The sequence below is a fragment of the Musa acuminata genome, chromosome BXJ2-5, assembly GCF_036884655.1.
Source record: "Musa acuminata AAA Group cultivar baxijiao chromosome BXJ2-5, Cavendish_Baxijiao_AAA, whole genome shotgun sequence".
In the NCBI taxonomy this organism is placed as follows: Eukaryota; Viridiplantae; Streptophyta; class Magnoliopsida; order Zingiberales; family Musaceae; genus Musa; species Musa acuminata.
In genome coordinates this window covers 8,039,103-8,059,958 of record NC_088342.1, presented here as the reverse complement: position 1 = coordinate 8,059,958, position 20,856 = coordinate 8,039,103, and the positions used below count along the sequence as shown (strand labels likewise).

Sequence of the window (20,856 nt, the reverse complement as noted above, 5' to 3'; positions counted from 1 at the left end):
TCTTAAAGCATCGGAAGAGGCTTTTGTTGTCCTGACAGATTCATTTATCCTCCTGTATCTATCTTTGAGTTCCTGCCATCTCTAATGTCAAACATACATCCCAGTGATGGAGCAGATGTCTGCTGAGGAATATACTTGTTACCACCAAAGGCATTCAAAGCTATCAGGAGCTTGAAAAGCCATTTAAAACTTCTTTAAAGAATATTCAACTCAATGTTATGGATCATGGAAGTGCAGATGAATCATAACAGAGGATTGATGCAACTTACGGGCAATAATGTCGTACTACTGTTCTTGGCTGCTCGGTGGTACGCAGCTGTGGAAGGGTGTCGCTCGTCAGAGCTTCTGAAGTGGTAATAGTATTATTACCTGTGCGTGCTAATACCTCCAAGAAAGCCATTCCATGTTGACTTCTTCGCAATCCAGAAAGTTAACAGTCCTCGTCCTAACATTTAGTGTAAAGGTAAAGAAAGGATTTATCTTACCACACAAGACATGCATCACGGTTCTACGTGATGTCCGGATCTTTGTCTCCCACACCAAAGCTGTAAGACAAGTTAGACTAATAGTCACTGCAAGTTTGGGTCTGCATGGTACTGCAGAGGGCTGTCGAACACATCTGCATTAGGAGACGACTGCCATGGAGGATCCAAAGTCCACAGAGGAATCGGAGGCGGCTAAATCTAACTGTTCCTCAAGTGTAGCTCATGATTCTGAATAGTCTAACTCACTCATCATTAATAGATTTCTAACATTATATTAGAGTCAAGATTCTAACACGAACTTGATAACCAAAGTCAAATTTACGATACAAATAGAATGGACTGCACCACCTATTCTTACTGATAACATAGAAATAACTAAGTCACACATGAATAGAAAATAATATCAAAAAATATTTACATGTGAGGAGGGATCGAAAAAGAGGAAATGTATTTTGTCGACGGCCGAAGAGAATAGGAGTTGGACCACAACACACAGAAGAAAAGGACGTTCCGTGGTGACACCATCTGCACACCAACCAATCGTTTCCTCCGTGTTGGGACGGACACTCATCATCGTGTACAATCATCTCCGAATACATCAAATCATTAAAGTGTTCAATGGCATAGTATTGATCCGATTTCTTTATACGGATCCGATGTGCAAATAATAGATAAGAATACTTTTATTGTATTTTTTCCTCTTTTCCCTCTTCCTGAAAAATGCTTTTGGAAAGATTATGATATCACAGCTCACGTAAGCAACCTTTCATTAATCAATTTGCTAGCAGAAAAATAACCACGGTGATGCATAGTGTATGTAAGCTTGACATGCGACCTTAGCTACTCGAGCAAGCCATTGTTTGAAAATACTAGAAATAATAACCTAATTTAGATCAATTAGGAGCATTAAGGCATTGATTATGGAATCAAGAATGCGAATAAACATTAGAACTATAAATTTCCTGTTTAGAATCTTGTCTCCTATCAGCTGGTATGTCACTTGCTGTCCATTCTCTATTGTTCCTTTTACACGTCTTTCGACAAATGCATGGGACCAGACAAGTTGGCATTCACAATCTTGCAAAGGGAATCTCTTTCATGGTCTACTGGAGTCAATTATATATCCATTGATGTAAAAAAAAGATACTATGTACCAACAATTCAATCTAGGAGATGAGTTGTGGTGGTGACATCTGATAGGAGCCCACTGGTGCAGAATGCAAAGTAGGTGGAGAAGAATATTATACCTTTAATCTGCATCCACTGTCCAATTTAGTAGGGCTTGTTGACTTCATTAAAGCTGTGTGTGAGCATCAACACCTGGCAGCACATAGTTTTTTGATCTTTGGTCTCTGAAAGATGTGAAGATTTAGCATGATCAACAAGGAGTTAGCTGTTCCAAGCACAACAGGAGCCCTTCAGCAATTTACTCTTCATTCCAAGTAACCTTTTGTCGTTCACATATGTCCTGCAACATCAACTCTTTTATTTCCTTCTTCTTAATGGGAAAATGGGACTATGAAACTGCTCGAAATCTACATCTTGTTCATACATCGGTAGCATATACCTTTGTTCTTGGTGGAAGACCTATCAGGAAGACAAAGAAGTAGAGAATCTTAGGCCGAGGGAAGTACTATGGCTATGTCAAAATCTGTCTCCCTAAACTACAAGAGGATTACATTTATATATATGAACTGTGCAAAACAAATCTGTCACTTAGTCCCCTTGAGATCTCCATTCGAATGAATGTCTTGTGGATTCGTTATTTTGGTCGATCGATGTTTGGAAAACAATTATGCCTGCCCAATAGTCATAGATATGCGCCTTGGAACCTATATATTAGACTATGTTCTAGCTAATTATTAGCATTAAATTAGACTATCGTGACGGGCAAGTTTAATTTGTTTACTTGATTTCATCAAATCTAGCTGATGTTTTAGGTTGGCGTTGGCTTGGATCACACTATCTTTCATTGGTAGTCCCCAACTAGCTTTCATTATAGATGTGCACAACGACAAGTGGGAGTAAATTAGAATTATTCGAGGGAAGTGTACCAAAAATTGAGTAGGAATAGCTGCCATCCATACGGTAGAGTGGAAAAAGAGGTATGGCTTAGTTTGTAGGCATTTGAATCTCCAATGCTTTCATATGATTGAGAAGTTGGTAGGGTCACAGATGGCCACTGATAAGTTTATGCACTTGTAATTTCTCTTTCTTTTAATTTCAATCACTCCAATCTTTCATTTACTTGCGACCAACGAAATCTTGTCGGCCGAAAATGATTGACATGTTTATCCACTGCACCTTCAACATGTAGGAGGAATTTGTGAGCCATGGTGTTCTATGCTCCGAAACCTCGATAACTTTCCGAAACCTCATGTTTTATGCTCCAATGTGAGATCTTATTAGGATCCATCCAATAAAATTCAGCACTAATGGTTCCACCTTAAGAGAATCAGCATGAATTATATAGCATATTAATCAAATTAAGATATGATTTTAAGGATAATTTATGTTACAGCGAAAGAAATTAATTAGCATGTCGAACTTCATTCATCACGGTGGTCAAATTTTTTTTGTATGATTTGTGCATTAGGACAGATGAAAATGACAAAGAACCAAATTTACTAATCGTTTTAACACTAACTGATTAAAGAGATGGAGTACAAAAATTAAGTTAGACATTAGATACTCCGAAGAGGGTTGCAAGTTTCTATTCTATATGTTTCTCATCTTGTTTTCCATCTTGCTTTCTTCTTAATCTAAAACCATATTGTATAAGTTCTTGTGTCTTCATATTTCATTTGGAGGTATACTTCTATTGCAATAGGTTTTGTTCTACTCCCTGTGCAAAGAATCAACAAGTCTTGCATCGTTTTCTATCTTGCTAGCTAGTCAAATCTTGTCTAGCCCACATTTAGGTTTCCGATCATTTTACTGTCTTAATTCACAGGAAAATCGAGCAAAAGAAGATTCCTCTAAGGGGCAATTAAATGCATAAGTAAAAAGGGTACTTGGCATCCTTAGTTGACTCACAAGTCAGCTCACCGATGGAGACTTCACAACAATCAAAAGGGAGATACGTGTCGGAATTGTCGCTATCTTAGTCGTGAGTTTACTGTGAAGCATTTTTCAAAAATTTGATGAGTTTGGGTCAAAATATCTAATCCAAATAAATAAAACTAATGATGAAATATTGATTTAGATTAAGGGTTATAATTATTATCATTTTACCTAAAATCAAACTTTACATGACATATGTTTTGAGATTTATTATGGGGCGCGTATTGTCGATCGTGGGTCGGTCTGGTTTGATCTAGACCTATAGGCACAAGAACATCCGAAAAACCTTAATCAGGCCTCGAGAAATGTGAGGTGATACTGAGATGATCTTTTGGGTAAAGTTTGAGTATTTGAGACAGGCCTGAGGCTAGGTCGAGGTGGATTTTGGCTCATCGGTGAGTTTTTACACAAAGATCAATGTTTGAGGAATCTCTCGACTCAACCCCTTAGTAACGATCGTAACGCTTTCCCTCTAACATTTCGTTCACATGGGCCAACCTAAGGAGGGTAGACTTGAACAGTCGCCCATAGATCGCTATCGATAGAGATTGATAAGGTCAGCCCAAATGACTTCTATTGTCATCCAAGGGGTCGATAAGTTGTAGCTACCTTTATGCTGTTACCCTATAGGGTTTGACTGGACTTTCATTTTCTACACCAATGCCCCTGTGATGATCAATTGATTGTCAGAATATTCCATCTATCAACATTCTATCCGATAGTGATTATCATGCGACTGTGATCACCGATAGCTCTAAATCGAAAGAAAAATTAATAAGTCACATCCAAAAGGTAAAACAAAACTGGATGTATGATATCGTAGCCTCCGAAGAGAAAACATAATATAATTGATTCTCTCTAAAATTTCGCAATTATGCGTGAAATTGATTATTAGGGTTGGTCTTCGTCCCAAAATGGGTGAAAGGTGGCCTGCGGACTGCAGTCGGTGGACCCATTTCTTATGACCACAAAAAGACACGCTTTGCGTGCGTTGGACCCCCCACCCGCTGTACAACACTCAGCCTCTCTCTCTCTCTCTACCTATCTTTTTTTCTCTTTCACAGTGAACTTTTTGTAGGCATTCATTCTCCATAGCGCAAAGGATTGAGGAATAAAAAGAGGGAGAAAATAAGACACTGCAGCAGAGAGGAAGAAAGGGAGAAGGAAAAGGGTGACGAGGAATTGAAAGATATCGCGCAACAACCATTAGCCTCCCACCATCTGCACACAACTAACAGTAGTACATAGAGGAGGAGCAGAAGAAGGTACTTGAAGTGGATTGATCTTTTCCTTCTTTTTGTTGTAACACCCTAACTTTTTATCTTTGTTCTATTGAGTGCAACTGTTTGTTCTGATTTCCAGCTCTTTTTGTTCTTTTATTCTAACTCAGGAACACAGATTTGCAGGTTCTTGTGAGGGCAGTGTGCTCGGCGCTTCAGATCAATATCTTTGTCCTGAAATTTTTGGGTCCTTTATTCTCTTGTTGATCTGGAAGTGAGCGAGAAGAAGAAGAAGAAGAAGAAGAGGAGCAGCATCAGCAGAATAAGGGAGTCTTGTTGCAGTTGCTATTGTGGTTTTTGTTCTATCTCGACATAAGACCTGAGATGGCATCAGCTTCGCGACCCATGTCCTTCTTCGAAGCCAGAGAGGATGAGCATCGCATGCAGGCGATGCAACAACAACAATCTTCTTCGGTGCCGGCACCATCGACTGCAGCTCCAGTGAAGAAGAGAAGGAACCTTCCAGGAAATCCATGCAAGTACCTTATAGCACAAATCATGCATAGTGATGATGCACGAAGATCGTTGTTAGGATGCTTCCGTTAGCATTGATGGGCCAAACCCTTTCGACTTTTGTTCTTATGATCCTGCAAAACCCTAATTCGGTATTCTAGGTTTGGTTCATCTGTAACTCGGGATTCCAATTCCTCTCGCTGCTATTGTCCATCTACTTGTAAAAGATCTTTTGTCTTAGGTCATCTAATTGGGGGCTTTCATCATATATTATCTTCTTGTTTCTTGTGTTTAATATCTGTTCCTAATGTTCTTTGCATTATGAACAATTCCTCTCTCATTATCTCAAAATCAAATGTACATTATGTTTTCTCTCAATGACTATGTTATATCTTTCTTCATCTGCAATCTCACCATAACCAAATACACAGATCCTAATGCGGAGGTGATCGCGCTGTCGCCGAGGACGCTGATGGCGACGAACCGCTTCGTCTGTGAAGTCTGCAACAAGGGGTTCCAGCGGGAGCAGAACCTGCAGCTGCACCGCCGCGGACACAACCTGCCATGGAAGCTCCGCCAGAAGGACCCCAAGGAGGTTCGCCGCCGGGTGTACCTGTGTCCGGAGCCGACTTGCCCCCACCACGACCCCTCGCGCGCCCTCGGCGACCTCACTGGCATCAAGAAGCACTTCTGCCGAAAGCATGGCGAGAAGAAGTGGAACTGCGACAAGTGCTCCAAGCGCTACGCCGTCCAGTCGGACTGGAAGGCCCATTCCAAGATCTGCGGCACTCGGGAGTACCGCTGCGACTGCGGCACCCTCTTCTCGAGGTTAGTGGCTGGTACTGGAGCACAAATCCATGCATCTCATTCCATCAGACATCCATTTCCACAATATCATGTCATATGTTGCATGGACTCATCATGAGAACATCATTCAAACTATATCATCATAGGTTTCTGCCGTCGACATGGACAGAGCTCATCTTTGTTTTGGTGACCATTGGATGCTCTTCGTCATGAGCTTTCATTTTTTGTCGGAAGGTTTGTTGTGTTGTTGAGGGCGTAGGATTCTTTAGGCTCTCACTCACGGTTGGATTCCACAAGGAAAGAGGGCGGATGAGGAGGCTACGTGTTGGGAAACGCCTGTAAGGAATTGCTCCTGCCCTCACGTGAATTGGTCTGTGGAACTGTAAAAGGTCATGGAGTTTTCATCTCCAGAAAAGTTCTCCGTTCTTTCTCCCTGGGAGCCATTGTTCTCCTTTTATTCTCTCTCCTGTTCACATGATTCCATACAGTAGCTTGCAGGTTTTTTATTCTCTAGTTTTGTTGGCCATAGTTGGGTAGTTCAAAATGTTCTTGTGAATGATGAAAGTTAGGGTTACTTTCCGTCAGATACTACAGTCCTTCCCATCTCTCTCACATCATTTATTGGAAGTGAGAGTTACATTAGACTTCATTCAGGTGAACCTGAATATTTCTGGATGAACAGCCGATGAGTTAAATGTGGGGCTTAATGACTGTAATTTGTTCGTCTTCCACTTTTTGGTGTGAAAACAACGCTGGGAGGATGTTGTGCATTCAATTAGAGTACTAGAATTGTGGGTGAGTGGCTTTCGTGGTTTTGGCAAAATGCTCTTTCGTGGCCAGTATGAACAGTCCATAGGAATCGGAACTCATACATGATAGTGAGCTTCAAGTTCCCTGAAAGAATTCCTCTGTCATAGCATTCGGCTTTTTCAAAGACACGGTTTCTTCTCTCTCTTAATCTTTTGCTTTCTTGGGTCGATCCATTCTCCCAGCTGAAGAGTTAAGCTTCCCTAACATACAAGTTGGCCACAAAACATACAAAGTTCAGTAAATCTTTCAATTCAGTGAACTCCTGTCTGCCATGAACCAAAAGTATTCAGCATCTTGCATTGATCTCTTCTTCTAACTTGTTAACGCAGGCGTGACAGTTTCATCACCCACCGGGCCTTCTGCGAAGCACTAGCGCACGAGAATGGGAGGCTCCCGTCCGGCCTCCACACTCTCGGCGGCAGCCACATATATGGAAACAGCAACATGTTTTTGAGCCTTCCTCGAGTGAGCTCGCACACCACCTCATTGCATGGCCAACACATCATCTCTCCACCAAAACCTTTGACCTCTGGAGTTCCTCGGTCCCCTCCATCCTCCTCCACGTTTCACCTCGACGGAAGCTCGGACAAAGGCATCAGTGAGGGCACCCAGTCGCACCACTCCTTACCTCAGTGCAAGACCTCCCACGGCCTAATGCAGCTTCCTGAGCTCCTAGGCAATGCGGCTGCCTCTACCTCGGCCTCTGCTGCTGCAGCATCCGCCGATCTCTTCAACCACAGCTTCTTCTCCAACAACAGCACCATATGCAGGAACCACATCGCGGATCAGATTTACGATTCTAATAGAATCAATGAGCCAACTGCGTGCTTTGCCGGAAACCTTGTGGATGAACAGATGGAAGGAGGCATAATTTCTCGCTACAGCACCTTGATGAATAATGAACCAGTAATGCTTCCCCAGCAGCTGTCCGCCACCGCATTGCTTCAAAGGGCAGCTCAACTTGGTGCGACATCCAGCAGGGGTTCTTCTTTCCTTGCCTGCTTCAGCGGCAGCCACGGTAGTGGCATTGATGGATTTGGACCTCAAATGGAAAACGACACTCATTTCCAGTACCTAATGAACTCACTTGCAAGAGGAGGCATTGATCTAGTGGGCAGCTCCGCAGGGATGGCAACATTCGAGGGCGGTTGCACCACTACCGGCGGGCACCATGGACAAGAGAACACAGGAGTTGGCACTTTCAACGTAAACAACATTGATGAGCCCAAGTATAACCTTCCGAGTTCCGACGGGCTCACCAGGGACTTCCTTGGGGTTGGTAGCACAACAAGGAGCATGGGGGGTGGGATCTCTCAGAGAGAACAACATCGTGGCATTGCTATGAGCTCGGGATCATCAAGCCAATATTCCTTTGCCGGTGGGAGCTTGCAGTAGAGAAGAAACCAGTTTAAAGAATTGCAGGAAAAAGAAGAGAATAACAGGTTGAGTTGCTCTTTGTCAATGTTCAATTAGCTTGATAGGATACATCGATACTTGTATGTCTTTCAATTGGTTTCTCTTATACATTTGAGTGTGATACTGTCCATCTTTCGATTCTTTTTCCATTTTATCTTGATCTGGCAGTTGCCTTTGTTAAGAAAGAATCATGAAGCAAGTAAATAATTATGTCGTTCCTACTTGGTGTTTCCAAGAGCAGAAAACGCACACTTGTTTCTGACTCAGCACTGTGCGTCGACTGCCATCCGTTTCAGTGTTTCTTTGTCGTCCTCCTCCTCCTCTCTGCCTGCACTGCGCTGCTCGGCAGAATAGCAAAAACAAGATAAGGGAGACAAAGGTTTGTGGGGAATGTCAAGTATTCTACTCATGGAATTCATTGTGAGCTATCGTCGGGTTTGGATGCATTAAAACACAGTCACGTCGACAGCGTACCAAACAGAACTCAGCACCCAACCCATTGTGAGTTCTTTTTCTCCTCCATTAATGTATTCTTACACCTCTCCTGTGCGTAAACGCCACGGAAATAAAGAGCGATACGCATGATGATTTGACCAAGCGTTATGGACTTTCTATATCTTTTGTTGTGCATTTCTAAACCTTATGTATCGCAGACTGCTGCATGGATGATGTTGACTTCATGAAGTGTACATGTATGTTGTCTTATGGATGCCTACAGGTACATATGTGAACACACATATATATATATATATATATATATGTATACATGCAGATATACGTACACGTATGCATGCCTGACAAGTATGCGCCACGTACGCCACCCGAGGCATCGATCGGATCGGGCTAAAACTTGATATAAGCTCGGCCCATTGGAACCGTTCCCTGTGGCTGCGGGATATACTAAGCAACGGTGGAATTCGGAGGGAGACTGCCACGAGCGAGATGCTGCTGTCGAAAGCCTACCTGATTCCCCACAGAGCTCTCTTCTTTGCCTTTCGCCATGGCTTCACTCTCCTGCACACAAAATCCGAAGCCCGATCCCTCCTTCCCGCATTTGCACCACCTCCGATTTCCAGAGCCCTTAAAGGATCCCAACTCCCCCAATTTGCTGCGCTGGACGTCAACACGTACGCCAAGCTTCTAGATTCTTGCACTCGATTGAAATTGCTCGCAGAAGGAAAAGAGATCCATCGACAGATCTTTATGCACAGCTCCTGCGCTAGAAACTCGGTTCTGCTTGAAAAGATTGTTCAGATGTACATATCCTGCGGCGAGACTGAGTCCGCTCGTCTCCTGTTCGATGACGTGCCTCAGCCAAGTGTCTTTCTTTGGAATGCTATGATCAGGGCTTACGCTTGGAATGGCCCCTTTGATCGAGCCATTGGTCTGTATGAACGAATGATGGATTCTGGAGTCGAGCCAAATAAGTTCACGTTCCCGTTTGTGTTGAAGGCTTGCTCGGGTTTGGAAGCACTCGAGGATGGCATTAAGATACATGATGAAGTGAAAAGGGCTGGGCTGGAGTCGGACCTGTATATATCTACTGCTTTGATTGACATGTACATGAAATGTGGTTGCTTAGAGGACGCAGATGAGGTGTTTTGCAGAATGCCGAATAGAGATGTTGTTGCATGGAATGCGATGGTTGCTGGCTGCACACTTCATGGGATGTATGAAGAGATGGTTAGGTTTGTACTAGAAATGCAAAGGATGCGTACAAGGCCAAACCCCTCCACTCTGGTAGCCCTTCTACCTGTGGTCGGACAAGCGAAGGCACTGGGACAAGGAAAAAGCATTCATGCATTTTGTACCAGGAGGTGCTTTGATGAGGGAGATGTGTTGGTGAATACTGCACTACTGGATATGTATGCAAAATCTGAGTGTTTGGTTTATGCTCGTAGAATCTTTGACCACATGAGAATTAGGAATGAAGTGACATGGAGTGCGATAATTGCAGGATATGTTTTATGTGGTAGGATGGTAGATGCACTGCAAGTTTTCGGACAGATGATATCTGAAGGACCTTCCATTGTGGGTCCAACTTCTCTCGCAAGTATTCTTCGTGCTTGTGCAAGTTTGGGTGATTTTGACAGAGGTAGACTGGTACATAGTTATCTGGTTAAATCTGGGCTTCTTATGGACATTACAGTCGCAAACTCCCTACTCTCAATGTATGCTAAAGTTGGTACTATCAGTGATGCAATGAGTTTCTTTGATGAAATGGATACAAAGGACACAGTATCATACAGTGCAATTATATCCGGATGCATCCAGAATGGGAATGCTGAAGAAGCTCTTGATGTCTTCAGAGAAATGGTATCTTCTAGTATGGAAGTGGATGCTGCAACTATGGTTGGAGTGATCCCAACTTGTTCCCACTTGGCTGCTCTGCAGCATGGAAAATGCAACCATGCATACATCACCAGTCATGGGCTTGCCTCAGATTCCTCAATATGTAATGCTCTGATAGACATGTATGCAAAGTGTGGCAAAATTGACATTGCAAGGAAAGTTTTTGATACGATGCCAAAGCAGAACACTGTATCCTGGAATACCATAATTGCTGGCTATGGGATCCATGGGCTGGGTGATGAAGCCATCTCCTTGTTCTTGAGGATGGAACCTGCAGGTTTAGTGCCTGATGATATCACATTCATATGCCTTTTGTCTGCTTGCAGTCATTCGGGGCTAATCGCTCAAGGAAAACACTGGTTTTATGCTATGACAGAGATCTATAATATTGTTCCGAGGATGGAGCACTACATTTGCATGGTTGATCTCTTGGGCCGTGGAGGTCTCTTGGATGAAGCCTATGATTTCATAAAAAAGATGCCTTTTGAGGCTGACGTTCGTGTTTGGGTTGCCTTGCTTGGGGCTTGTCGAGTTCATAAGAATATTGAACTAGGGGAAGAGGTGTCAAGAATGATCCAAAAGCTGGGACCTGAGGGCACTGGAAGCTTTGTTGCCCTATCTAACTTATACAGTGCCACAGGAAGATTTAATGAGGCAGCACAAGTTAGAATCATGCAGAAAGAAAAGGGATTCACTAAAAGCCCAGGATGTAGTTGGTTTGAGATTGGTGGTGTAGTTCATGCTTTTATCGGTGGAGATCAATCTCATCCACAATCATCAAGTATATACCAAAAATTAGAAGAGTTGTTAGTGGAAATTAGGAAGTTGGGTTACCTAGCTGACACAAGTTATGCTCTGCATGATGTAGAAGAGGAGGAGAAAGAACATGCCCTTGTTTACCACAGTGAGAAATTAGCAATAGCTTTTGGACTTCTTAGACTAAGACATGGTCAGCCCATCTTCATTACAAAGAACTTGCGTGTTTGTGGTGATTGTCATAATGCTATTAAGTATATCACCTTGGCTGCAAAAAGAGATATTACTGTAAGAGATGCAAACCGGTTTCACCATTTTAAGGATGGGATGTGCAGTTGTGGAGATTTTTGGTAATAATGTGTGAAAATGATTATCAGGATGCATGAAATGCAACCTATGATGCTTAACACCACCACAAGGTGATTCATAGTGTGAACAGAAGTCTCCATTGATACAAGTTCTTACCTTAATTGGTGTGGACTGTGAGAGCTATGAAGCATATCACCATGCCACCACGGTCAACAAAAGAGCTGCTGTTTAGGAAATGACACATCATCGTCTAAAAGATGGGATGTCAATATCTGGAAATTTTGTTGCTTCTATCTTCTAAACATGATATGATAATAATGATGGTTTAGTCCTCAATGTACAACCGAAAAGTGTTCTAGAGGATGTTGAATGCATTCCTGGATACTTTTGTGGTGTCAAAAATGAGTGGTACAGATGGTGAATTGAGTTTAGCTGTCGGTAGCAGTCAATATTAGGAGCAAAGTGAGTTTTCTTTATCACAACTCCGAAACCTGTCATAACATGCGTGTTGCTTCTTTCTTGTGAAGTTGCACTTCGTACTTCTCTTTCCTGCATAGTAATATATGTTGGAGTACAATCAGTCGTAAAGTTTCTTGTTAGGTATTTTGTATATTTAAACAAATAGTTTAATTATTTATCCCTGGCTTAATATATTTCCTTATGGAACGAGAGAATGAAAAAGGGTGCCAAACTTTTAAAATGGTTGGGTTGTGCAATGATATCTAATTTTCAAATGTAATCATATTAATTGAGCTGATGACCTACAAATATCAGTCATTGTTGGTTATTATCTATATGCGATATGTTGTGGAAGGGCTGAATGGTATCATCCAAATCTGTTCCATTTGACTTTGTCTCTGTACATCTTGAGTCATGTTTTGGTATTGGCTAATTCAGATTGTCTCAATAATAAGCAATGATATTGGTATGATGTTCACTTGGTAGGTAATGTTGAATGATATATATTGTTCATTGGTACATCTTTGTAATGTAAATTTAAATTTATTTAGAAATAACTTTGATGTTGAACCAATTGTGCACACTCATTCTTGGTTGTAAAGATTCTGTTTAGTAAGCTGTTATTTTTCTGTTTCCTGCAGGACAAATTACATTCTCTGCAACCATTGCCAAGTGTTGGTCATTGTATTGATGAAATATCGAATTTAACCTCCATGTTGAAGATGCTGCATCTAAATATCTACATCCAACATGCAAGGGTATGCAATGTAGGACAACTAGCATGCAAAGGTTCGTCTCAAATACATCTTCATCTGTGCTTCAATTGATTGAAATTTATGATGTTCAAGATGGAATTTTGTTGGTGTGTCTCTCTTTTTAAGATTTTGGTAGCACTGGATTTGTGAAAGATCAGTTTTCTTCTTCTATTTCGGTTCTTACAATCAAGAGTTAGTTTTGACGATCTGTCCCACTTTCTGATTTTGTCAGAAATAACAAATTTTTCTTGGGATCAAGAATGTTGTTTCATTGTCTTTTGATCTATTGAATTGAAACATAATTTATAATGACTTGTCTTTCTTTCAATCTGATATTTTGTTTGTCCAAAAAGATGACTTAATTTGGCATGACATCCATCTTTTGGGGTTTTCTTTCCTTTCTTTTGTTTCACTGAGAACCATGGTTGTAACCTGTTGCTTAGAGAAATGTTTTTAATTCTGCAAGATATTTAGTACAAAGCCAAGTTTTGGCTTGTATAATAAATGTTGATATTGCTATAATTTATTTACTACATAGTTGAGTCTTAAATGAGTTATTGTTGGAAGTCTGCTGATTAGCTACTTCAGCGACTGAGAGAAAACATGTTTCTTGCTTCATTGCCCTTGGATTAAAATTTGAAATCAATTCAAAGGATGTTTAAATCTGGTTCAACCCAGTACATCACATAACGTAAAGACAGGAATCCAATCGGGCTTGACAATCACAAAAGAGAAAGTAGCAAAGAGTGTTTTTTTACAGTGGGAATGACAGCTACCTCCAAAAACTACTCTCTTTAGGAATGAACTTGGACGGCATCTCGTCTGATTGCCATCATCCGCTAGCAACACCTCAAGGAGTTACTCGTGCCCTCTGTAATTACAAATAAGTATATAGGGATTTCTCTTTCTTCTTATTCATGTTGTCATTATCTGTTAGAACCCTTGCAGATTCTAAACTTGGGGTTGATCTCTTTAGGGGATCGGCCTCCTTGGAACTCTATAGGGGTTCCTCCCTCCAAGTTGCTGCTCAAAGGCTGCAGAAAAGATTCATCTATTGCTTATGAAAAGAGAAGGAATACATGGCTATTTATAGGGCTTTTAAACCCTAACTCCTAATAGGACTCCTACTTAAGACTCTTACTCCTAACCAACTCCTAATAGGACTCCTAGTCAAGACTCCTATTCACTTACAACTTCTAATTCTTCTCTAAGAAAACACCTCCTACATGAATGCCCCTCTCAATTAGGACTCTCCTAGCTAGAGTCCTAACAGAATGTCCCTCTCAATTAGGACTCTCCTAGCTAGAGTCCTAATAGTTTTACATGAATGTCCCTCTCAATTAGGACTCTCCAAGCTAGAGTCCTAACAGACCCGCCCTCTTCAAATCAGCCTTGTCCTCGAGGATGATGATTCATGAATTCTGGGAATTTGATCTTCAAGTCGTCATAGTTCTCCCAAGTGGCATCTTCTTTTGGTAGGTTCGCCCACTGTATTAGCACTTCATTAGTGGGTCGTCGTCGTCGAGTCACGATCCGTCGATCAATAATGGCACTTGGCTGGGTCTGGAGTTCTCTTTGGGTAGTCATATTTGGTGGGTGGCTTTGGGCTGTCTCCAAGCACTTGTTTAAAACTTCCGGTTGGCTGTTGGTTTGTGGGTGATATGTCGTACTAGCTTTCAATTTAGTACCCTGCATATAGAATAACTTTGTCCAAAATCTGCTATTGAAGATGCAAGTAGAATTTGTCACAAGCACAATGCGTCCCTTATAGTGTAATTCTTTTGAGTCCCAATTGTAATGAGCCATGGGGCTTGGTGCTTCCTCCAATTTTTTTATAATCTTACTAGTATCTGAATCTTCCTGCCATTCCATCTTAATATCCTCAAGGAAGTCGCTGGTCGGAAGTGAAACGGTCGAAACTTCAACTTGCTCGGGTAGCTGCGAAAGCGCATCTGCAAAAACATTCTCTTTCCCCTTTTTGTAAGTTATTTCAAAATCAAATCCAAGAAGTTTTGTTACCCATTTTTGCTGCTCGGGGGAAGATACCTTATGCTCCAAGAGATATTTTAGGCTTTTATGGTCGGTCTTGATTTGAAAGTATCGCCTGATCAAGTACAATCTCCACCTCGTTGCTGCGCACATAATGGCGAGCATCTCCTTATCATATGTTGACATATTTTGATCGGAGGGAGATAATGCCTTGCTAGTGTATGCGAGTGGTCGACCATCTTGCATGAGAATGGCTCCAATTCTGACTCCAGATGTGTCGGCCTCAATAATGAAGGGTCGGTTGAAATCTGGTAGTGTTAGCACCGGCGTCGTCGTCATGGCTGCCTTAAGTTTGTCGAAGGCAGCGGAGGCTCTGTCCAACCATTGGAATACATCTTTTTCTAGTAAGGAAGTAAGTGGTGTACTGATCTTTCCATAGTTTTTCACGAACTTGCGGTAGTAGCCTGTTAAACCCAGAAAGCCATGTAGCAATTTTATGTTTCTCGAGGTCGGCCAGTTTTGCATTGCTCCAATTTTGAAGGGGTCCACTGCCACACCTTCCTCTGATATGATATGCCCAAGATATTCCACCTTTTGTTGAAGAAAGCAAAAATTCGTGGTTGTTGTGTGTTCAAAAGGTGGTTTTCCGTATGTCTTCTTCGCATGCTCGTATTTGATGATACCCGGATCAAAGGTCCAGCTTTGTAAAGATTTGTGCTCCCTTTCATCTAGCAATTCATCTACTATTGGAATAAAGTATTTGTCCTTGATGATTATGCCATTGAGAGCTCGGTAATCAACACATATTCGCCTTGTTCCATCCTTCTTGCGTACAAGTAGCACCGGCGAAGAGTAGAGGTTGCAACTTAGCCGAATAACTCCTGTTTCGAGCGTCTCTTTTATAATCCTTTCTATTTCATCCTTCTGGAGATGTGGATACTGATATGGCTGAGCATTTGCTGAAGATTTGCCTGGAAGAATCATTATACAATGATCATGTGGACAGGTAAGAGGTAGGTTACGCGGTTCGTCAAATATATTTAAAAATTCAGCAAGTAAATGAAGTAGATTTGGATCTTCAAATTCTGTTGGCTCTCCCTTAGTTTGCTGCTCAAGTTGTACCAAAAAGCCGCTGCATGCTTTATGCAAAACATTCTCCATTTGTTGTGTGCAAATCGTTGTTATGTCGCCCCCACATTTCCCGTGCAATGTCACCTGTTTCTCCTTACTGTAAAATTTCATAATTAGTTTCATAAAATTCCAAGAAATATCACCTAATGTCGTCAACCATTTAATTCTGAGCATGGCCTCATGATTGTTAAGAGGGAGAAGGAAGAAATCTGCAATTATCTCTTGGTCCTGCAGCAAAAGTTTCTCCTGCAAGCGCCTATGATCATAATTCAAAATCCGTCCGTCGGTGACCTTAACATCAAACCTGCAGCGATTCTCGATAGGTAATGATATCTGAACAGCAAGCTTACTATTTAGGAAGTTAGTAGTACTGCCCGTGTCGATGAGAACAGTGATTGGTTGTTGTTTGAGAAGGCCTCCAATTTTCATCGTTTGCGGGTTTGAGTAGCTAGCTAGTGTATGTACCGTAACATCGGTCGGTTGTGGCTCTTCTTCTACATCTTCTTCTCCATGTTCAAGGCTCTCTTTTGGATGTTCAATGACCTCTTCTTCTATCGGTTCAATCATAAGAAGTCCCCCTTTACTACAGCGATGCTCACAGCTCCACGGCTCGTCACAATGCCAACATAACCCCTTCGCATATCGCTCCCGAAGCTCTTCTCTTGTTAACCTCTTTAGTGTAGGGACTTGGTCGACAGTAGGGGGGGCTAAGGGCTTCAATATTACTGGTTGAGGAGCGACCCTAGTCCTCCGAGCTTCATGGTTCAATTGCTCCTCTTGATGTCGTGCGAAAGAGATGGCTGCCATAAGTGTATACGGTTGTCGCGCTTTAACTTCTCCTCGGATCTCCGGCTTCAAGCCCTCAATGAAGGTTCTCAATAGCTGTTTTTGAGACCAATCACGAGTTTGATTAGATAACCTTTCAAACCTAGTTTGGTACTCCTGAATGGTGGAGGTTTGTCGGATCTTTGCTAGTTGTTCGTCAATATTCTCGTAATCGGTTGGTCTGAAGCGAATCAGCAGTCCTTCTTTGAATTGTCGCCATGAAAGGACTCCATAAGTATGTTCAAACCAGTCAAACCACTGTATAGCATCCCCTTCAAGATGTATAGCTGCAATTTTCACCATAGATACATCCGCGGTTTTGTGGTACCAAAAATATCGCTCCGCGCGCGAGATCCAACCAATCGGGTCTCCTTCTTCCCATCTAGGGAAGTCCACTCTCATGCATGGATAGTTGGGGTTGGTCATAGAGCCTACCCTCCCTTGGAAGTCATCTCTTTGGGCTTGGTGTGATTGGGCAAAGCTTTCTCCTTGATATGATTTCTTCGGGCTTAGTGGTCGGCCCAATCTGAGTTCGGTAAAGAGCGTCCGAATCTTATCCTTCATTCGCGCCTCCATGGCTTCGAATTTAGCATTGATTGCCTCCTTAGATGCCATAGTATATGGCCCCAAATCAATGATGTTAAGATCTCTCTTTTGCTATTGGGTTAAAGGCATGTATAGGTTGAGAGAAGTGATGGTCGAAAGTGTTGGTGGATTGATGGATGTAGGCTGCGGTTTAGGCTTGTTTTGTGGCGGTTTTGGGTGCAGTTTGAGGGTGTGGTTTGGTAGAGTTTTAGGGCTGTGGATGAAAGTTTTGGATCTGTGGTAGATGGTAGCAAAGGTTTGACAGAAATCCGTGGAAGTTGCAGCAAGTATGTGCTGTCTTGTAAGAGTAGAATTGTCGTCGAAGAAACAACGGTTTCTCGACGTAATTTCCACCAAAAACTTGAGAGAATTGAGGAGGGAATTGATAGCAAAATCACAGTTTATATGACAGCAAGGATATCTAATTTAATCAAGAAAATTTCGGCAGTATAACAGCAAGGAAATTGGTGCAAGTTGCAATTGCAGAATTGTCGTCGAAAAATTTCAGCGGGATACGATAAAAATTTGCAGCAACATAAAATCGTTTTTAGAGATGAATTTCTTAATAGATCAATCTTAGATGGAAGCCAAGATGATCTATGAAGTGTATAAGAAATTTCATTCAAAAAAGATTGCAAATAGATGGGTTAAGGCAACGATATGCAGCTGAAGTTTTCTACAGCATAGATTTTCAAGTGCAGCAGATTGGACATAAAAGATCAGTAGTTTATATTGAGAATTTTTCGATGAAACCAAAGGGAAATCTACTTTTAGGATGTGTCAAAGATGTCATAAAAATTTCGTAGAAATTTGGATAGAAAAAGCACAGTAGCAAGATCAAACAGATGGTGCTATACGGCTTGAATTCTGCAATTCAAGTGCAGCAGACTGTTCATAAAAGATCAGTAGTTTAGATTGAGAATTTTTTTATGAAACCAAAGGGAAATCCACTGTTAAGAAGTGTCAAAGATGTCATAAAAATTTCGTAGAAATTTGGATAGAAAAAGCACAGTAGCAAGATCAAACAGATGGTGCTATGCGGCTGGAATTCTGCAATGTATCTTTCGTCGTAGAGATGAAAACTTTGTAACGAAAAGTTTATGCAGCAATATAGGAACAATTTTTTTTTTTTTGGATTTTCAGATAAGGATAACTAAATTGCAGCAGCAGTAAGGTAGGAAACCAGAACCTGTTGCAATTCACGGGGAGATCAAAGGATGATCCGTGGTGGTGGAGATGATGGCGGAATTCGGTGACGATCTTTTAAGCAATTGTGGGAATTGCTTTGGATGGTTGTAGAGGGTTGATGGATGGCTGTGGAAGGGCAGCGAGACGCCAAGAACGCTGCTCTGATACCAGGTGTTAGAACCCTTGCAGATTCTAAACTTGGGGTTGATCTCTTTAGGGGATCGGCCTCCTTGGAACTCTATAGGGGTTCCTCCCTCCAAGTTGCTGCTCAAAGGCTGCAGAAAAGATTCATCTATTGCTTATGAAAAGAGAAGGAATACATGGCTATTTATAGGGCTTTTAAACCCTAACTCCTAATAGGACTCCTACTTAAGACTCTTACTCCTAACCAACTCCTAATAGGACTCCTAGTCAAGACTCCTATTCACTTACAACTCCTAATTCTTCTCTAAGAAAACACCTCCTACATGAATGCCCCTCTCAATTAGGACTCTCCTAGCTAGAGTCCTAACAGAATGTCCCTCTCAATTAGGACTCTCCTAGCTAGAGTCCTAATAGTTTTACATGAATGTCCCTCTCAATTAGGACTCTCCAAGCTAGAGTCCTAACATTATCACCCTACCAAAATTTCATAGGAGTTATTTTTTTGGCAGAGAAATCCCTCCATTTTAGAAGGACGAGTTATATTCATGCCATCTATAACCACAAAAAAGCATACAGGCCAAGTAATAAGCTTCTATGTTCCAATCAATGTAGTGCAGAATTTATAGAGAAAAGGTCATCTGTGTTCGACTTCCTTACCTTTTGGTTGGGCTGAGGATATATCCATAATTCAAGCCTTGGTGCCTTTATTAATCAACTATAAAGTTGATCCCAAATGCTATAGGTTGCTGCTTGAGTACTTTATTGTATGCAATACTTATTGATAGATATTTGCTGTTTTCTTATGACACGAGTTAACAAATGCATCCTCCAAGAACTTGTCTTCTGTGTTGACACTTCATGTTCATTTCACATGGATTTTACACCTTTTGCCAGGTGTTCTAATAAACTATCCTCAAATCTTTTTCCGACAGGAAATCTGGATTCGTAGCTGAGATTCATGTCCTTGATGATCAAAACCAGCATGTCCAAGCACTAAAAGTCGGTGCTTGTTTCACCAACTACTACCGTGAACAAGAGTAATTCGCTATCCTTCATATAGTGTGCAATGTAGTTTACAATATTTCAGTTAAAATAAGAAATTTGTTTTGCCAGCATACTTGTATCTTAGACCACACCAAACGCTATATATCAAGAATGATGGACGACTAATTGATTCTATAGCTGACATATCTATTTGTGCCGGCAGTCTGCGCCTGCGATCGTCTCTTTCTTCTGGTGGTTGGTCCTCAAAAGTAAAAGAAGAGCTGAAGGGTTCAACTTCTAGTGCTTGCTTGCCTGTCATATAAGTTCAGATGATGCAACATGGCAACTCCCAGCATTCGCAATGGGACAAGATATCCAATGTGATGCATGGTTCGTTTAGAATTTATCTATCAAAACACCAGCAGTGGCTTCACAATTCTAATGAAACTGGAGATTCTCAGGGTCGGTCCGCCCCAACAATGACTGAGGTGCATGGAACCTGGTGGACTGAGGAAACTCGTGGACCATTAATGTCTCCTCGAGCAAGCTGTCGCCTCCTTCCTCTCGACCGCTAGCTGTTCTCGGAGCACATGGGGCGTGACTTCTTCTGGATGCGGCACGGGCGGCTCCGAAGCACAGATCACCGAAAGCAGGGGAGCACTTGAAACAAAATAAATTGCTCGTGATGCTTATGTTGTTGTTCGTATTGTACAGTTTCTACAGTAAACTCGTTCATATTCCTCGAGAACAAAAGCTTCTCTTCCTGCGTCGAAGAAGACCTGAGGATCAAATTGATTTGGATGGCATTGTCCTCTCTGAAAACAAATGCTATTTTGTAGCACACCAATCGAGGAAAGGGTTTCTTTTGTGGAGGATTAAAGATCCACATTCTTCTCCCAATTGCAGGAGGCAGAAAACAGAGTTGAGACAGCTTGCTTTACAATTAAATTACCATCTTTTTCTTGTCACCAACGAATCCGGCCAACATTTTAGTAGATCAGTCATGGAATTCAATTTTTTTATGCGTGGCTTACGTTCCGAGGTAAGCCATCGAACACCTGCCGA

At 41.7% G+C, this 20,856-nt stretch overlaps 2 protein-coding genes across 4 annotated transcripts; both read left to right on the top strand.

Moving 5' to 3' along the window:
• Nucleotides 1–4,652: 4,652 nt before the first annotated feature.
• LOC135612335 (zinc finger protein GAI-ASSOCIATED FACTOR 1-like) lies at nucleotides 4,653–8,495 on the top strand. 3 transcript variants are annotated; one of them, XM_065108497.1, is made up of 4 exons: nucleotides 4,653–4,813; nucleotides 4,955–5,303; nucleotides 5,713–6,109; nucleotides 7,228–8,495. In XM_065108497.1, the coding sequence occupies exons 2-4, from the start codon at nucleotides 5,153–5,155 to the stop codon at nucleotides 8,291–8,293; spliced, it is 1,614 nt and encodes a 537-aa protein (XP_064964569.1). In that variant the 5' UTR covers nucleotides 4,653–4,813; nucleotides 4,955–5,152; the 3' UTR covers nucleotides 8,294–8,495. The 3 variants fall into 3 exon arrangements, with proteins under 3 accessions (XP_064964569.1, XP_064964566.1, XP_064964568.1); XM_065108494.1 differs by having other exon boundaries at nucleotides 4,947–5,303; XM_065108496.1 differs by having other exon boundaries at nucleotides 4,939–5,303.
• Nucleotides 8,496–9,145: 650 nt separating this feature from the next.
• On the top strand, nucleotides 9,146–20,763 carry LOC103984526 (pentatricopeptide repeat-containing protein At3g16610). The gene is made up of 5 exons (XM_009402040.3): nucleotides 9,146–12,193; nucleotides 12,832–12,979; nucleotides 19,740–19,844; nucleotides 20,015–20,181; nucleotides 20,253–20,763. Exon 1 carries the CDS (start codon nucleotides 9,257–9,259, stop codon nucleotides 11,774–11,776), a length of 2,520 nt encoding a protein of 839 aa, XP_009400315.2. The 5' UTR covers nucleotides 9,146–9,256; the 3' UTR covers nucleotides 11,777–12,193; nucleotides 12,832–12,979; nucleotides 19,740–19,844; nucleotides 20,015–20,181; nucleotides 20,253–20,763.
• Nucleotides 20,764–20,856: the final 93 nt, after the last annotated feature.

What these genes read in the sequence shown, in the direction of transcription:
- LOC135612335 (XM_065108497.1), top strand. Translation starts at nt 5,153, where the DNA reads ATGGCATCAGCTTCGCGACCCATGTCCTTCTTCGAAGCCAGAGAGGAT. An exon ending in GAACCTTCCAGGAAATCCAT is followed by an intron (nt 5,304 to 5,712) that starts GCAAGTACCTTA and finishes CCAAATACACAG; the next exon opens with ATCCTAATGCGGAGGTGATC. An exon ending in TGCGGCACCCTCTTCTCGAG is followed by an intron (nt 6,110 to 7,227) that starts GTTAGTGGCTGG and finishes TTGTTAACGCAG; the next exon opens with GCGTGACAGTTTCATCACCC.
- LOC103984526 (XM_009402040.3), top strand. Translation starts at nt 9,257, where the DNA reads ATGCTGCTGTCGAAAGCCTACCTGATTCCCCACAGAGCTCTCTTCTTT.